Source organism: Vombatus ursinus, unplaced genomic scaffold (genome assembly GCF_900497805.2).
Source record: "Vombatus ursinus unplaced genomic scaffold, bare-nosed wombat genome assembly UNPS02011613.1, whole genome shotgun sequence".
NCBI lineage: Eukaryota > Metazoa > Chordata > Mammalia > Diprotodontia > Vombatidae > Vombatus > Vombatus ursinus.
Window position 1 is genome coordinate 3,268,085 of NW_020951391.1, and position 17,637 is coordinate 3,285,721.

The 17,637-nt window shown below is 39.3% G+C and overlaps 1 protein-coding gene across 2 annotated transcripts in view; it reads left to right on the forward strand.

The window, feature by feature from the left end:
• Positions 1 to 14,668, forward strand: part of HENMT1 (HEN methyltransferase 1) — a 57,750-nt gene extending 43,082 nt beyond the window's left edge. For both annotated transcript variants that reach the window (XM_027856722.1, XM_027856723.1), the window contains exons 5-7: positions 1,080 to 1,262; positions 10,993 to 11,170; positions 14,128 to 14,668. In XM_027856722.1, coding sequence (XP_027712523.1) covers positions 1,080 to 1,262; positions 10,993 to 11,170; positions 14,128 to 14,511 — 745 coding nt within the window. In that variant the 3' untranslated portion in view covers positions 14,512 to 14,668. The remainder of the gene's footprint in view (positions 1 to 1,079; positions 1,263 to 10,992; positions 11,171 to 14,127) is intronic.
• Positions 14,669 to 17,637: the final 2,969 nt, after the last annotated feature.

The following is a 17,637-nucleotide window of genomic DNA, read 5'->3' on the forward strand; positions in this document are numbered from 1 at the left end:
TGCTCACTCCCTTGGTGACGTTGAGTGAATCACTTATCCTCTCTTAGCCTTGGTTGGACAAGATGGTCTCTCAGATGCCTTATGGCTCTAGATCTGTGATCCAGCCAAGACTCTTAAAGCACCAAACAGCATTGAAATGTGTGTCGTGCAAACTTGCCCCTTGATGATAAATGCCTTCTGGACTTGATTTCTGATAATCTCGTTTGTAGTGCCACAATGTCCCAAGTATTTTGTGCATGTTTGCCTGGCCAATACTGAGCTTTGAGGGGATATGGGGAATATAAAAGGTACATTTTCTGGTCCAGTTGAATTATTTTCTCTCCCCACATGTACCCTGTGTCTTCTAGCCACCATGTTTTTGTTCACTTCTACCTTGTTCCTAGAATGTCCTCCCTCTTCATCTTGACCAACAGAATGTTAGCTCCTTGAGGGCAGCCGCAGTTTATTTTTGTTTTTGCATCCCTAACTTGTTGCACAGGGCCTGGCACAAAGTAAATGCTTAATTAAAATTGGTTGATTAAATTTCTATCTGTCCTTTAAAACCCAAGTCAGAAGCTACCTCTTGTATGAAACTTTCTGTAATTGTTGTCCTTCTCCATCCCATAGGTTAGTAAGAACTTTACCTCTGACATATGGAAATTTTTTGTACCTTTCTGTTAGCTACCTGCTAGTTTAGGAGTTCCATGTCTCTAAAATACTTTTCTCATCTCCACCTAGTACAGAAAGTATAAGCTATGACCTGTGTCTTCAAGAAGGTTACAATCTAGGTGAGGATATAAGGGTCTTAAGTGAAGCAAGAGATGGAAAAAATTAAGAGAACATACTATCTGCTTTTCTTTGTATCCCCAGCACTTAGCATTGTGCCTGGTACATAGTAAAAATGCTTAAATAAATGTTTGACTTGATGAGTAAATTTTGTGGTAATGACTAAAGTGGTATTATAGATATTATAAATGTTGGTTATTATAGATATTGAGAAAATGTCAAACCAGGTATAGTTTTTATTAAATTGGTTTAGGAAAAAGTACTTTAAAAGAATCAATACTATCTTTAAATTCATTGGATCTTAACCTTTTCAGAATAGAACATCTAGAAGCCAAAGAGTTGTCCCAGTTTCCAGAAGTAATATTTGGATTCTTCTCTCCAACCACGGTTATTATCAGCACACCAAATTCGGAATTTAATCCCTTATTTTCAGGAAAGACACTATTCCGACATCCAGATCACAAGTTTGAATGGGACAGAACACAATTTCAGAGCTGGTGAGTTTCATGAATAAGTGTCACAGTTGAGTTTAAAGTAATTAGTTATCTTTTTTTATATGTTAAAGTATACATTAAATTACAGGATAAATGAATAAATAAAAAAGCATTTATTAAGTGTTTACCATGTACTAATATTAAGTGCTGTTAATACATATCAAAAGCCAGACAATTTCTGCTCTCAAAGAGCTCACGTTTTAGTGAGGGAAAACAAGACATAGGTTTCACCTTCAAATTGGATGGAAAGGTCCATTGGTTCTCTAGGGTACAGTGAAAAAGCAGATGTAAATATATCTTTTTAGTGTTTCCATTAGAACCATATCCATTTCTGTGGTACTGTTTGATAATAGCAAGGGCTTTGGTAATGAGAACTTTCTTTTTGTGGATCTTTAGTGGCTATGGCTACCTTAGAGGCAAAGACAGAAGCACCTGCATCCCCAGGTTGAATTTTCACAAAGGTTATTTCTCCTAAACAGTGTCTTTGGGATCTAGGCCAGAAGCAGGGCTAGTAATCTAAAGGTGGGGTTCTGCTGTTCTTGGGGCTCTTGGACTTGCCCTTAGTGGTGGTTCTTGAGTGTTGGCAGTGGCAGGCCCTTTCTCCACAAGATGTACTTTCTTGGATGATGGGTATAGGGGCAGGGATGGAGGCAGAGATCATGATATCATTGTATTAGAGCTATGTTGATGGCAGGACCACTTTTCCCTAGTGTACCTGTCATCGTTGTGTGGGTCAGGCTGAAAGTGGGGACATCGGTTGGGAGTGGGAGATTCGTTGTTTTCCAAAGCTTGGGGTCTTGAGTTACCCCCATCTTGGCCTGAAGGGAGGTGGTTGTGGTGATTTGACCTACTTGATATGTACTGCTCCCATTCTCATCTATAGAAAGCTTTTCATTAATTTTGAATAATCTTTAAATTGGCTATAATATATTTAATCTAGTTTCTTCAAATTACCTAGGTCATCCATAGCTTCCCATGCCACAAGTTGGTATGCTTGAAAGCAATTCTAAGAGTAGCTTCAGCCAAGTGAAAGTAGAAAGATGAATCTCCTGTTTCCTTATTTTAAAGCAGAGAATAGAAGACTTTTAGATCATCTGCTGTTTTTGTCTGTTCCACACCTCTTTGCTGCTAGTCCCCATCACTATTCTTGTGGCTTTAGCATAGATTGAGTATGCTCATGAGTGAGTTTTTTTTTTTTGTTATGGAATTGTCTAAATGGTTATTCCTTTCAACAGGAGCTTTTTAGATTACAGTGCTTTTTTATTGAAGCTTGTGCTTGTCTTTTATTTTTTTTCCAAGGCTAACTATTCACCCTCCTGGTGACTTTATAAAAGGTTAAAATGAAAATACTTAAACAACAAAAGTATTAACGTTGGTTAAGCTACCAATTATTTCGTTGTTCATGGACATTAGCCAGTTGATAAACGTTATCTTCATTTTATCCATTCAGATATCAGATTTTAAGTGCTTTGTTAAAATCCAGATGGTACTGTATCTTTTGCATTCCTCTGATCTTACCAGTCTAACAACATGTCAAAAAGAAAATGAGATTCTTTGTATAACCTGTTCTTAACAAACCCTTCTGGTTCTAAGAAATTACAACTCCTCTTTCTAAATGTTCATCCCATCACTTACGTTCTATAATTTTGCCAGAGATCATTCATACTTGTGGTCTATAATTTGACCTGTTTACTACTTTCTTCCTCACCTTTGACAGTGCAGACATTTGTTGGGTCCAGTCCTATAGCACCTCTTTTGTTTGCCATTCTTTTTTAAGTATAATACACACTTTGGGCTCTATCTCCCCAACATAGCTGATATGTTGCCCCGAGAATTATAAAGGTATCCCTTAAGGGTGAAGGGGTCTCTATAATGCTGTTTATCTCCTGAGTTCCAACCATTATGCTTCCCACCAGGGTTATCAGTTAATATCACTTAGTCAGCCAGACTTAATTAGCTTTTAGAAAGTGTTATTTACTAAGGTGGTATAGTAATAGCAGTTTGTACAAAATATCCTCCCCAAGAGCCTGGGGACATGTGAGAGAAGGATAACTTACAGCTCCTGGAGACCTTTTGCTGGAGTTCTCAAGATGTTTCTCTTCAGTGGGGTGCAGCTTTTCTGCTGGGCACCTTGAAGAGCCTTGGATCTCCCTCCATTCTGTCCTTGACTCCCAATGTAGTCACTGCCATCACTTAACATTGTCCCAGAGGCCTTAGCCTGAGGAGGGAAAGAGCTCTAGCTGAAGGGAAGGTCTTCAAGTCAGATGCGCATCTGAGAAATGATAGTGAAGTAGGGAGTAAAGCCCATACAAGACTCGAGGATGAAGTGGAATACAAAGTTCAGGTCATATCAACCAGGCCAGTTTTGCTGGAACATATCAATCAATAAACATCTTAAGTGCCTACTATGTGCCAGACACATAGGCAAAGTTCAGTCCCTGCCCTCAAGGAGCTCACAAAATAATGGGGGAGACAACGTGTAAACAAAAACATACAAAACCAGCTATGTGTAGTGTAAATAGGAAATAATTAACAGAAGGAAGGCATGGGAATTAAGAGGGGTTAGGAAGGTGAAATCAGCTTGGAAAGGTAGGCTGTAGCCAGATTATGTGTGGCATTCAATGGCAAACTGAGGACTTTGTATTTTTTAGTGGCAGTAGAATGCTTCTGAAGGCTCGTGACCAGGTGAAGGGCATGGCTGGCCTGCATTTTAGAAAAATTATTTTGGCACTTGTTTGAAAAAGGGAGAGACTGGAGGCCAGGAGACCCCTCTGTATAAGAGGTGGGGAGAACTTGAATGAGAGTTGTAGCCTTATGAGTGATAAGTTTATAAGATGTGGAAGTAGAATCAATTAAAAAGGCTTGGCAACTGGTTGGATTTAGAAAATGGGGAAAGGGATTGCAAATCTGGGTACCTAGAAGGATCATAGTAATAGGAAAGTTTGGAGGAAAGGAAAGCTTGAGAGGAAGATAGTTCTCTTTTGGTCATTTTAGGTTTGAGATGCCTTTGGGACATCTAGGATTACCTAGATATTCAGCAGACAGTTGGTGAGGTGGAACTGGAGTTCAAAAGCAGTTAGGACGGTTGTATATGTGTATTTGGGAGTTATCTACATACAGACATTCCTCTTGCCCTTTATATTTGATATAATTACTAGTAGGTAGTTTGTAGACTACATTTTATTATCACATTTTTCTGTTTTTTCTTGTCTTTTTGGTTTTTCCTGTTCCACACATTTGATTTTCATTTGTCGGTCAATGGGCTCCTTTAAATTGCTTAGTGCCTCTTAATTTCTTTATTGTGTAGGATGGCCCTTTAGGATGTGTAGAATCTGAGCCAAACTGACCTTGTAGTAGAGTAGGTGGTGCCTTATGTGTTAAAGTGTCCGAGCCACTGAAATGATTTGAGATAATTTAAATCACTAGAGCTAATGAGATCCCTGAAAAGGAAATGTAGAAAAAGAAAAGGGCCCAGGAGAAAATCTTGGATAATGACTCTTGCTAACTGAGGTGGGATGTGGATGAGCCATCAAAAGAATCACAATTTCAGAATTGGAAGGGATCTTGGTGGTCATCAAGTTTAACCTGTACCTGGAAAAAGAATTCCCTCCGCCTCCCCAGTGCTCAGCCCCTGCTTGAAGACCTTCAAGAGGGCCGCCTGTTCTACCTTTTTGTTAAGTTTTTCCTTACATCAAATATGAATTTGGTTCTTTGTAGCTTCCAGTTTGGCTCCTACATCTGCTTTCTGGAGCTACATATAATGTACCTAATCCCTCTTTCACATAAAAAATGTGAAGACAGTTATCTGCCCCTCCTCAGTCTTCTGTAGGCTCAATACTCTCACTTCCTTCAACCAGTCCTTCTAGGGCACAAATTTGAGGCTCTTTGCTATCTTGGTCATCTCCCTTTGGACCTTCTCCTTATTAATGTCCTTTCTAAAATGTGATGCCTAGAATGAAGTAATAATTCTAGCATCGTTTGAGCAGAGCAGAGTACAGCAGTGACTATCACATACTTATTCCTGGAAGTTGTTTTTAGTGTAACTCAGAATTATGTTGTTTTTTGGGGGGGGAGGATAAGGGGGGGAAGAATTACCATGTTATACTTTTGTCTCGATGAACTTAGGGTCCACTTAATATCCCCAAGAGACTAGAAAGAAGCAGTCAGGCAGGAGACCAGCAGAGAGCAGTATTACAAAAGTTGAGAGAGAGAACAATTTCCAGGAGGAAATAATAAAAGTAAAGCAATCAAGAAGGATGAGAACTGAGAAAAAGCTGTGAAGTTTAGCAATAGGTTGTTGGTACTCTTGGAGAAAGCTGTTTTAGGCAGGTTTCAAGAGAGTGAGAAAAGAGTAGGGGACAAGAAAGTCAAGGCAATAAGAGTAGATGACCCTTTCTAAGCATTTGGCTGTGAGAAAGATGTAGATGGGATAATGGAAGGTTTGCAGGGTCAAGTGAAGGAGAAGATGAAGAGAAGAGAAGGGATTCTTAAAGATAGAAGGTCCTAGAGAAGGGGATGGATGGGATTGAGGTCAGGACAATATTGTATGATATTGTCTAAGCTGCACAGGTAGGGAACCTTAAGCCTGCAGGCCACGTGTGGCCTTCTGGGTCCTTGGTGTTACCCTTTGACTGAGTCCAAGTTTTACAGAACAAATCCTCTTATTAAGGGGATTTGTTCTGTGAAGTTTGGATTCAGCCAAAGGGCTGCACTTGAGGACCTAGAAGACTACATGTGGCCTCAAGGCTGCATGTTCCCCACCCCTGGACTCTAAGATATATCATGAGGTATAGAGCTGGGAAAAGGAGTTTAAGATAGCCTCTTTCTTTAATGAATTAGGAGAGGTCCTCTGAGAGAAAGCATAGGGTCATTTTATAAGGGCTCGAGAAGAGGGTGTGTGGAAAGGCCATATTGGGGAGGATAAACCCCTCCATGGACATATAATTTCTTTAAGTCTTTTTTCCCCCCTCAATAATAGAGCTTTATTTAGGAAGACAACTTTTTTTTGTCCTTTAACATTCATTGCTACCCTCAGCTCATTCTGAGCCCTAACAGTCCTGACTGGGACTTTTGAATTTTTTTAGTTGCATGTCTTTGCTTCTCTTTGGGGGAGGGGGGGAATCTTAATTTGGTTGATGAATTCTGTATCTATTCCCCTCTTTCTTCTTATTGTAATTACTTGTCAGAATTTCCTTGAGACCATTTCATTTCTCCTGGGCCAGCTTCCCATGTAGAATTGCAGATGCTGGGATCCTACTTACTCTTTTTCTGAAATATTGAAATCTATTCTTAGTCTAGGATGCACAACAGACTTATGCCCAGATTTCTCCCTTTTTAGCTGTCACAAGCTTTAATGAGAGAATTACCATTGGCTTTCCGAGACTCTAACTACATAATCTAGCATCTAGAACTTCAAGATCAAAAGCAAGTCCAGAATAGCAGTCTCTTCACCTTCTATTACTTCTATATATTTTTTGAAAAGTGATCATTTAGATAAGTTTAATATTAATCAGCTACTTCTGCTGTTAACAGAATTCTAGCAGATGTCCACATAATTGTTATTCTCCATCGCTGCTATAAAGATACCTCAGATTCAGGAAACTAATCTTAAGCTTTATGGGCAGTTCTTTAATACATTTTACCATGATAGCATTTTCATTTCTCCCTTAATTGATTTCTTCCATGCTTCTAGTGTGTGGATTTCTTCCCATTTTCACCTTGAGGCAGCGGTAGTATAGTGGTTTTGGAGTCAGAATGATAGTAACTTAAGTATATACACAACCAATTACAGTTCTATTTGAAGAAATCATGGGTCTTTGGGGTATGCATGTTAAGTGTCTGGTTAAACTCTGTAATAATACCAAATGAGGAATAAGCCAGGCATGCTTATAATAAGACGTGCTTGCCAGAACTTGTCACTTACCACTGTCATAGAGGGGGTCCATCACAGAATCTGTTCTTTATAGATGATGCAATCCTTTGGATGCTCTTATTTGTGGATGTGTGGTGGTCTCCAGAAGACTGCAAACCTTCCTAAGTGGGATCCAGTATAACTCCAGGGTTGAGCCTAACTATCCACACATACAAGGAACAACCCATAGACCAAGAATGCCTGTTGTCCATTCTGTCACGCACTTGAATTGATGGCCCATAATGCTGGTCCCTGTATATGTATGTTTGATGGAGAAACACTTTAGGAGAACACAATTAGAGAAGAAAATGGAATGATTTGCATATGGGGAAATTGCACTGTGCTTTTAATGACCTCTTTGAAACAAAGGCCCATCTTTCTAACATTAATATTCTGGTGATGTGATGTGGCTACCAAGCATGGCAGCGTGCACCAAGTCTCCAAAGTTCAGGTCACCTCGAGGGCATTGGAGAGACATGTAGACAAGAGTAAGCTACACCATATTTCCAGTGAAGGACTATGCAGAAGTGGCAACATAAGAGATTCTCCAAGAAATATGTACCAAGAAAGGAAAGTAGGCCAGTCATAATAAGAGGTAGATAATCAGTAGTTTGCCAAGTCCTTATGCTCCATTGATACCTTATGTTGAGATTTAGAAGTTGGCCCTAGGAGGTAAATCCCTGTAGATTTATGGGAGGACCTGTGTAAGAATGAGAAGATATCATGAGTTGGAATCTGCACTGCTGGAGGGAGCATCCACACTGATCATAGATCCATCAAAGTATGTGCAAGGCACCAGGCTAGGTTCTAGGGGTGCAAGGATAGAAACAAGTAGCCCTGTTCTCTAGGCACTTATTTTCAGTTGGGAGGATATGTGATATGTGTAGAAGAATGAGCTAATTTGAGGAGAGAAACATGTTGGCAGAGGCAGAAATGAGGGAATACTTTGTGACGGTGATACCTAGCTGAATTTTGAAGGAAAGCATGGATTCTGAAAGACAGAAATGGAGAGAGAGAGCATTGTCTAGGCTTGGGACAGCTTAGACAAGTGCATAGGGGCAGAAAAGGGAATGTGAGTATGGAGAACAGCCAAAAAGTAGAATATGTGGAGTAATAGGAAATCTAGAAAGATAGACTGATGCCATAGTGTGAAAGGCTTTAAATGTCAGGTTGAAGCATTTTTATTTGATCCTAAAGTTTGCCCTCCTAGATGTCATTGAAGGCTTTTTCAGCCAGGAGAATCATAGTAAGACTTTTTGCCCTAGGAAGAAATAGGTGTGTGTAGAATAGAGGAGGAAGATGATTGTATTTGATAGAGGTTATTGTATTTGCTTTGTTTCTTTTGAGTAAGGCCACCTTTGATAATACTCTCAATAATTCTCATGAGGTTAAATTTAACTCCTTGAATTAGAATCTCTATTTCACGTTGTTTATTATACGGACTCTGGGTTTGGTTTTTTTGTTTGTTTTTTTTGGTGAAGCAATTGGGGTTAAGTGACTTGCCTAGGGTCACACAGCTAGTAAGTGTCAAATGTCTGAGGCCGGATTTGAACTTGGGTCCTCCCGACTCCAAGGCTGGAGCTCTATCCACTAAGCCACCTAGCTGTCCCCAGACTCTGTTTTTATATCAACATCTGAGGCTATATGTTTAATTGCTACCTGTCTTGGATATTGTTTCCTGTGAATAAGTGCTTCTCTTCTCTATTTTGTGTGTTGTATCTTTTACTACCTCTGCTATCTGGTTTGGCAGATATATATATGGGCAGTTTTCTTCTTTATTTTCCATTTAAAGCTTTCTTGATCATATTTGCAAGTTTTTAAGGCACATTTTTTTTTGCTAGCCTTTAATTAGATGTCATTTATCCCAGGTAAATCTAAAGTGATTATTAGCGGTTAGTTTTGATAGATCTCTCATCACATTCTAGATGCATGCCACAGGAAAACCAGATACCTGCTTATTCGGGTTAAGTTACCATGGTTGCCTTGGGATGTTTGGTCAGGGTGTTGCTAACCACAAGAACTAACATCTTCCTAGAGTATCTCCCCAGTGGCATCTTCATTCCATGGAGCATGAGAAATTGCTTTCTCCTCTCAGTATGGACATAGCCATTTATTGATTAAAAAATTCCTAATGTTCATTGGTCCTTTTACTTGTCTCATTCCTCCCCCAGCTGCAATTGTGACATGAGTTGTGATGCTCTTTTGCTTCTTTGTTTCCCCTTTGAAGCACTTGTTCTCTTTTCAAGGAGCATTTCCTTTTCCCTTAATACACTGGAGGATTAAAAAAAAGGTGCCTGACAGCCTTTTTTCCTTAAGAGGAAGACCAAGCCTGCATTTTTGCCCACACTTAGCCATTAGCTGGCAATGATAGAAATGAAAGCAACACACTCCCTGCAGGCTGTGGATCCTTTCAGATTTCTAGAATTTTTACAAGTAAATTTTTCTCTAGTTATGTGTCACTTGTATTATATCAATTAATCGAGTATTTAAGTGCTAGAATGTTGTTTTTCTTTATCCTTTTGGTTCTCTGTGTTCAGTTTAGGCAGCTTTCATTTGTCAAGGGCTGGATTATCTACCTAAATAGATTATTTTAAATCATTTGCAGCTTCCTACCCCCTATTGTCAGCTATCAAGGATTAAATTTAGTATTGTAGCCAGAGAGGAATGTCTGAGAAAAGACAACCTTCTGCCAGAAAAAGTAGTGGTTTATGGTATATGGTCTTAGGGCATTGAGAAGGGCCTTTCTTCTCCCATCACCACAAAAACCTTAAAAAAACACAAAACCCAGATTCTCTGATTCCAGAACAAAGTCTTTCATTTGTCAATTTTGAAATGTGATTTAAACTGTAAGCTCCTAGAGAGAGGGAACATATTGACTTGTGTTCATACTAAGAAATGAATGACTGGTATAAAATTCTTTATTGAGCCATCTCTGATAAAGAATGAGTGGAGAGAGACTCGTGAAGACATCAGCGACCTCCTGGGTCTGGATAGGATTGGATAAAGAACAACAGGGCTCTGTGGGAGTAACAGTAGCTTATACTTATGTAGCACTTAGAAGCTTAATCTCCTCACAACACTCTGTGAGGGAGACAAAAGTATCAGCCTCATCTGCAGACATGTGAAGAGGTGGGCTCAGAATGGTTTAGTAACTTGTCCCTTGTGATATGGTTGGTAAATAACAGGGCCAAGAATGAAACAGAAGTCTTCTTACTGCAAGTCCATTGTTTTCTACCATACCACGCTGTTTCTGCAGAAGACCCAAGACAGGAGAAGTCGGAGCAACAAAGACAAACTGGGCTTTTTGGACAACACTCTTAGGCCTTTGTGTTTTACTGCTTAACTGACTGAGTCAGGGTTACCTACTGCTTTTCAAAGCCAAATATAAATTTTGGATAGGCATTACGTTTTATCAGTACTATTTCCTCCTCTGGTGTGAATGATTTACAATTAACACTATTAAGGTATCAACTTGATGGATTGGGGAAAGAATGATCTCCAAGTTGAGTAGTAAAGTATTATTTTTGAAAAATTTGCATTTTTGAAGCATTTTATAATTTACTAAATTATGTCTTATATGTACATATGTGTATATATATTTTATCTATATAGTACATATACTATATATTACATGTCTATAGATGTATAGTTAAACTTATCTATATGAATGAAACTTTAATTTTTAAAATTTTGTTCACTTGAAAAACTAAGCTATTTCAGATAGAAATTTCTTCTGATTAGACTTATGGCTCTAATATAATTTGATCTGGTTTTAAAAGCAGTTAAAATATATAACGAGATAATTTGTCTGTTTCCCTTTAGGGCTTTAGATGCAGCAAGACACTATGGTTATTCAGTGGAGTTTACTGGATTAGGGGACCCACCACCTGGAGCTGAGGCTGTTGGGTTCTGTACTCAGATAGGGGTCTTTGTGAAAACTATACCAAACACTATTGAATCTCTGCACAATGAAAAAACTATAGAATGTACTCATACAACAGTAAGTATTTCTTAGACTCTTAAGATGAAATGCAAACTTACTAATCTTTGTAAGAGAGAGTACAAGGCTAAGAGACTTGCAAAATTAGGTGTTATTTCCTTGACTCAGCAATAGAGAATAATTTCCTCAACTGCTTATTTGATAAAAAAAAAAAAATAGTCTCTTATTGGCACTAGAAAAGATGGCTGGGATGTTGCTGTGTTTAGGGTGTGTTTCCTTGTATCATTTGCCTGACACCTGAATCAGAAGTTGGCGCCTTTGCTAAGCAGTTCAGGGAATGATGAAACAAGCTAGGGAAGCTGAGAAAGCTTAGTTACAATGACTTACTATGGCCTCATGGTTCTACAGTGCTGGCCTATTGATTGTAAAATTAGCCAACAATTAATCAACAGGCATTTATTAAATGCCTGCTATGTGCCAGGCCCCTTGTACTAGGACCTGATGATACAAAGACAAAAAGCACATGGAGTGTGAGTCCCTTTCCTCAAGGAACTTGCATTCTGTTGGGGGAGACGGCATGTACATATGTAATTGAAAGGAGATAGTTGAGGCAATGAGGAGGCTGTTGCGGTAGCCCAAGCAGGTGGTGAAAAGGACCTCAGAAATTTGTGTGAGTAAATAGAAGGGAAGGGGGATGTGAGAGAGAGGTAGAATGGCAAGCCTTCGCAACTGATTGGATTGGGGGTGGGAGAGTCAGAAAAAGGAAGATTGTGAATCTTAGATGACTAGAAACATAATGGTGCACTCGAAATAGGGAAGCTGGAGGGAGAGACAGGTTTAAGAGTAAAATAGTGAATTCTTTTTTATACATGTTGAGTTTGAGATGTCTTTGGAACATTCAGATATAGTTACCCAGCAATCATTTGGTACTGTGGGGCTGGGATTCAGCTTAGAGCTAGATAACTGGATTTGGGCATCAGCTGCATGAAGAAAACGGAAGAGATGGGAGTAGATGAGCTCACAAAAAGGGCATAGGGCAGAGAGACCAGGACAGGGCCTTGAGGGTACTTCCATTTATGAGGGCTGAATATGCATAATTCAGCAAAGTTAAATGGAGGACTGGTTAGACCCATGAGAGAGCCATGTTGCAAATTGAGGGAGGAGAGAATACCCATGAGGAGGTCATCAGCAGGGTCAAAGACCACAGACAGGTCAAGGAGAAGGAAGCCTGAGGATAGGCCATGGGATTTAGCCTTTTAGAAATGGGTGGTCAGGGAGAGGGGCTGGGGGCCAGATCTGAGTGGAGGTGAGAAGTGAATGCTGAGTAGTCACATCTATGCTTGTTTCACTACTGTTTAAAAACTATTTATTATAAACTGTTAATTTGTTTTGGTAATTTACATTTAGGTGAATTTTGGTTAATTCTCTGTTCCGCTTCTGCTTTTCTTACTTTGAATTATTTCATAAAGGTTCATTTAGAATTTTCTCTATTGCTCATACTTGTCATCTTAATGGTAGTAGACATGGAAGGGTTCAAGTGGAGATGGCGCTAGGCTGGGAGTCAGGAGTTTGAGTCCTGCCTCACTGGCTGTGTTGTCCCAGGAAAGTCACCCCCCCATAGCCTTCAGTTTCTCTCTGAAATGGGAATACTTGCCTCACAGCTTTTGTTGTTATTATTATTATGAATTATATGTGAAGACAAAATAAGAACATAAAACGCTGTATAAATGTTATTATTCAGTTACATCAGTGAGCCATGGTTTATTTAATCACTCCTGTTGGGCATGCAGGTTTTTGCCAGTCTTTAGAAGTTATAAATATTGCTATGGGAATCTTTGAACAAGAGGGTGCTTGTTGATAAAACTTCTGGGGTATATTCCTAACAGTGGAATTACTGGGTCAGAGGCAGCTATTCATTTTTCTTGATATCTTCACTACCTAGACTTGGTTCAGTGATCTCATGTTTTCGATAAAAACCCTTCTGGAACGTTGACACTTTAAAGCCATTGCTTCTGCATGTACAGAATGTACATTAAAAAAAAAGTGACTTGTTCCCACAGGTGTCAGTAAAAAGTATCATGAAGAAAATATCCTTTCTTTTCCCATTCCTTCCTAATAGACCTTAAAAATTAAATGAGTCTTTAAATTTAGTTAGCAGTCAGTTTGATTGGATTATTCCAGATATAATATCAATTTGTACCATGTAAATTCACTTCTCTTATTTTAGAATTTCTAGAAATTAGAATTTCTAGAATATAGTTCATTGAAGGCAGGGCCTGTCAGTTTTGGTTTTTGTATTTGGTTTGTGAGTTTCGTTTTTTGTTTTGGTATCTTTTGCACTATCTTTTTAGCCTTGTTATATGTTCCCCTAATACCAGGTTTCAGCCCACCTGCCTTATTACATTCTCTCTCATCTTCATGCCTCTGCTTGGGCTGTCCTCCATACTTGGAATACATTCCCTCTTCATCTGATTTCTCAGAATTCTGAGCTTCCTTCAAGTTTCAGATGAGGTGCGGCCTCCTACACTGGCTCTGACTTGATCTCCACAGTTGCTCGTGCTTCAATCTCACAAATTTATACACTTTGTCTATTTTATGTTTCACTTACATGCTCCCATTCTCTTCCCCCCCCTCCCCCTAGTAGAATGTAAGCTCCTTGAGAGCAGGGACTGTCTTAATTTTTGTCTTTGTATCTCAAGTGCCTATCGGTTCACATAGTAAGCACGATATAAATGCATGATGGGTGCTAATAAGTATTTGTTGAATAGAATTAAATAGCTCTCATAAATTTCTTGTGATATCCTTCAGGAGACTGAGATTCAACTAATAATTTTACATTTCTTCCCCCATCTCCCTACAGAGTACAATCATTTTGTAGCGTGGTCTTGCTTAGATTTTTTTTTTCCTTGGGGGTGTGTGTGTGTGTGTGTGTGTGTGTGTGTACGCTCAAGCACACACTTAAGGAGCATCTTTTGTGTTTCAGAATAGTAACTGACATTTTCTTCTACTCCCTCCAGGTTGGTACAGTGATATATCCAAGCCTGAAGGAAGAAAAGTACCTTAGGAAGGCAGTATCCAACGAAGTTTTTTCTCAAATCTTAAAAATGAAGAGAGTTCTACTGGAGAGTCCCAAGATGAAGAATGACAGCAATAGTGGTGATGAGCTTGAATTTGTCAAGCCTAAATGTGATGAGTCCAAAAATGACCCCACTGAGGAGATCCCCAAGCCATTCTGTATTGAAAATGCATTTTATGTACCTCTGGAAAGGCTTTTCTCTTTCCCCAAAATAAAACACCTATGTGGTGACCTTGAGACGTTAAAAATGCTAATTGCTGATGAAGTAACGCTAAGCAGTGATGGTTCTTCTGTCATGATTCACATTGTCGATGAAGAGGACTGATTTGAATGACAGTGATGGGGATGACTTATGATTTGGTTGACTGCAATGGGGAGGAGCATAATGGTGGTGGCTCTGGCCCTTGCCTACGATGGGGATGACCAGGAAGATCATTGCTGAGTCATTGTTGTTTTCACAAATTCAGGGAATTAAACTTCTTAATGGGCTCTGCTGGTTTTTTTTTTTTTCTTGGAGGAATCTTAGGACAATTTTATTAGTTTGAGGTTTGGGGTTAAATTTAAATTATTGATTTTGTAAACCAGTGGTGCCAAACTGAAATAGAAATGGGGCCACTAAACCATTCATAAAGATCCTTGGGGGCTACACTGACTTGAGGGAAAAAAACCACATTACCATTATGTACTGTTGTGTTTTTATTTTGTTATATGTCCCAGTGATATTCTGATCTAATTGTTGGTTTGACACAGCTGGTTCAAACTCCTGAACTCCCTTAGTCTGACTACTCTCCTTACCAGAAACACCTGAGCAGAACTACCTACACCTTCAGATCACAGGGCTAGATTATGCCCTTCTGTGCTAAGCATTAATGACAAAAAAAACTCCCTAGTGAGAGACATTTTTTTTCATTGGGACTCTCAGGGTAGATGTCATTTATCCCATGCCAGGGTGATGTGGCAACTCTGCTGGGGGATTTGTCAGCTTCTCTGCCTTGCCTTTCTCCCACCTGTGCTGCAAAGCCTGTTCGATTTCCCCTTTTTGCTTTGTATTCTCTGGAGCTAAAGAGAATCCTGCTCTGGAGTTCTAAAATGGCCAAGCATAGATTGCAAGACAGTGCTTTGGATCGTGGAAGCTCAGGAATAAACTGGGGGAGATAAGTGGACAGGGAGCTGTGGGTTCAGGAAGTAGGAAATGAGTCCATGAGGGTGCACTATCATATATGGGGGGGGAGGAGGAAATGTTATGCCATCAGCCACTCAAAGGCTAATGGCTAATGTGAGATAAATGTCAAAGTGAACATTCTTGTAAAAGGAGTCCAGCTTCAGAATGGGGCATTTTTCCCTAGCACTGTCTTCCTTCCTGTACTCTCTACCTTTAAAAAAGCTTTCATCTGTACTGCTAGACATCCTGTTGTGTATCCTTATTTTCTTACATTTGTGTTGTTGTAACACAACATTAATATTGAAAAGAGATAGGACCTGTGACTTCGTTGAAGAGAAAACGCCCTCTTTCAACTGCCCAGAGTGCAACTTCACCTGTCCACGTCAGACCTGAGAGTCAAATCCAGGCCTTCCTGGCTTCGAGGCCATTTCTAATCACTCAACCACACTGCCTTTGCATCAATTACATTAGGGAGTCCTTCCTTTCCTGTTATCTCACAGCTCCCTGATATTAGCTGTCAACTCTAAACATTTGCTTTATGCACCCTGACTGTGGATTGTAGGCATAGAAACAAATGTGACATACGGAAATCAGACTCTCCAGTGTCGGATGAAAACCAAGAACAGCCAGATGGGACAGCCTGGAGGGAAAGTCAAGGCTTGTGTCATAGGAGAAATCTTCATGCTCTTATTAAAATGTAAAATGACTTGAGTTTACCTGCTTAGGAAATTAATACTTAAATTGTCTTGGAAAAAAGACAGGTTAATTGGGAAAAGTGGAAACCAAAACTATCACCCAGGACTCTCAGTTGCATAAGATTTCATGAAGATTCAGAGCTGAAAAGTAACTTGGAAAACATCTAGTTCAGTCTGTGCCTAACAAAAATATTACCACCACAACACATTTTTAATCCTAGTGAGTACAGCCCCAACTCTCGAGGAAGCCCATTCTACTTCTGAATGGCTCTGACTGTTGGGAAGTTTTTGCATAGCAAGCCTATTTTCTCTCTTTTCCTCATCTGTAAAATGAGCTGGAGAAGGAAATTGCAACCCACTCCAGTATCTTTTTTTTTTTTTGGCAAGTAGAGGAGTTTATTTTTTTAATAATTTATTTTTAGTTTTCAACATTTCCTTTTATAAGATTTTGGGTTCTAAATTTCCCCCCTCCCCAAGACAGCATGCAATCTGATATAGGTTATTAATATATGATCATATTAAACATTTCCACACTAGTCATGTTGTGAAAGAAGAATCAGAACAAAAGGGAAAAACCATGAGAAAGAAAAAACACAAAAGAAAATGATATGCTTTGAAGTGCATTCAGATTCCGTAGTTCTTTCTCTGGATGTGGATAGCATCTTTCATCATGAGTCTTTTGGAATTGTCTTAGATCATTGCATGGCTCAGAAGAGCTAAGTCTAATAGTCTGTCCTAGCACAATGTTGCTGTTACTGTGTACGGTGTTCTCCTGGTTCTGCTACTCCAGTGTCTGCCAAGAAAACTTCAAATGGGGTCAATAAGAGTCAGACAACTGAAAAAATGACTCAACAAAGTATATAGTGGAATAATGTGAAATGTTTGGAAACATAGTTTGGAGCCATGTCATGAAGAGCTTTGAATGACAGCGAAAGGAGATTGTATTTAATTCAGAGGCAACAGGAAACCACGGAAGATTCTTGACAAGGTGAGTGATGTATTTAGATCTGCACTTTAGGAAGATTATTTTGTAGATGTGTGGAAGATGGATTGGAGAGGGGACATCCTGGAAACTACAACCTGACTTCTTAAACTCCCAACTCAGTACCACAGAGACAAACTCAAGTTATGGCCATGTTTAGGTCTTCCCCCTAAAAGTACACAATCTGTAATTTGAATCAGATGTAGGACAGGTAATTTGTTCTTACACACAAAGGAAACATTAAGCACAAAAGAGCAGACATTAACAGAATGACAAACTAGGCAGAATAACTTACGGCTACTGTTACAAATCTCCTGGATGACAGACACTTCAACCTCTTAAGATCATAAAGTTGTCCATGATACAACTATTTTCATTAACTTCAGCTCTGCACTGTCAAAACAACTCCAGGTACCTGTTTTATTTTGTTTTTTCAGGCAATTGGGGTTAAGTGACTTACCCAGCTAATAAATGTCTGAGGCTAGATTTGAACTTAGGTCCTCCTGACTCCAGGGCTGGTGCTGTATCCATTGTGCCACCTAGCTGCCCAATGGTACCTGTCTACTGAAAATGGTGGTGACTATTCTCTTCAAGAACTCTGGAATAATTGCT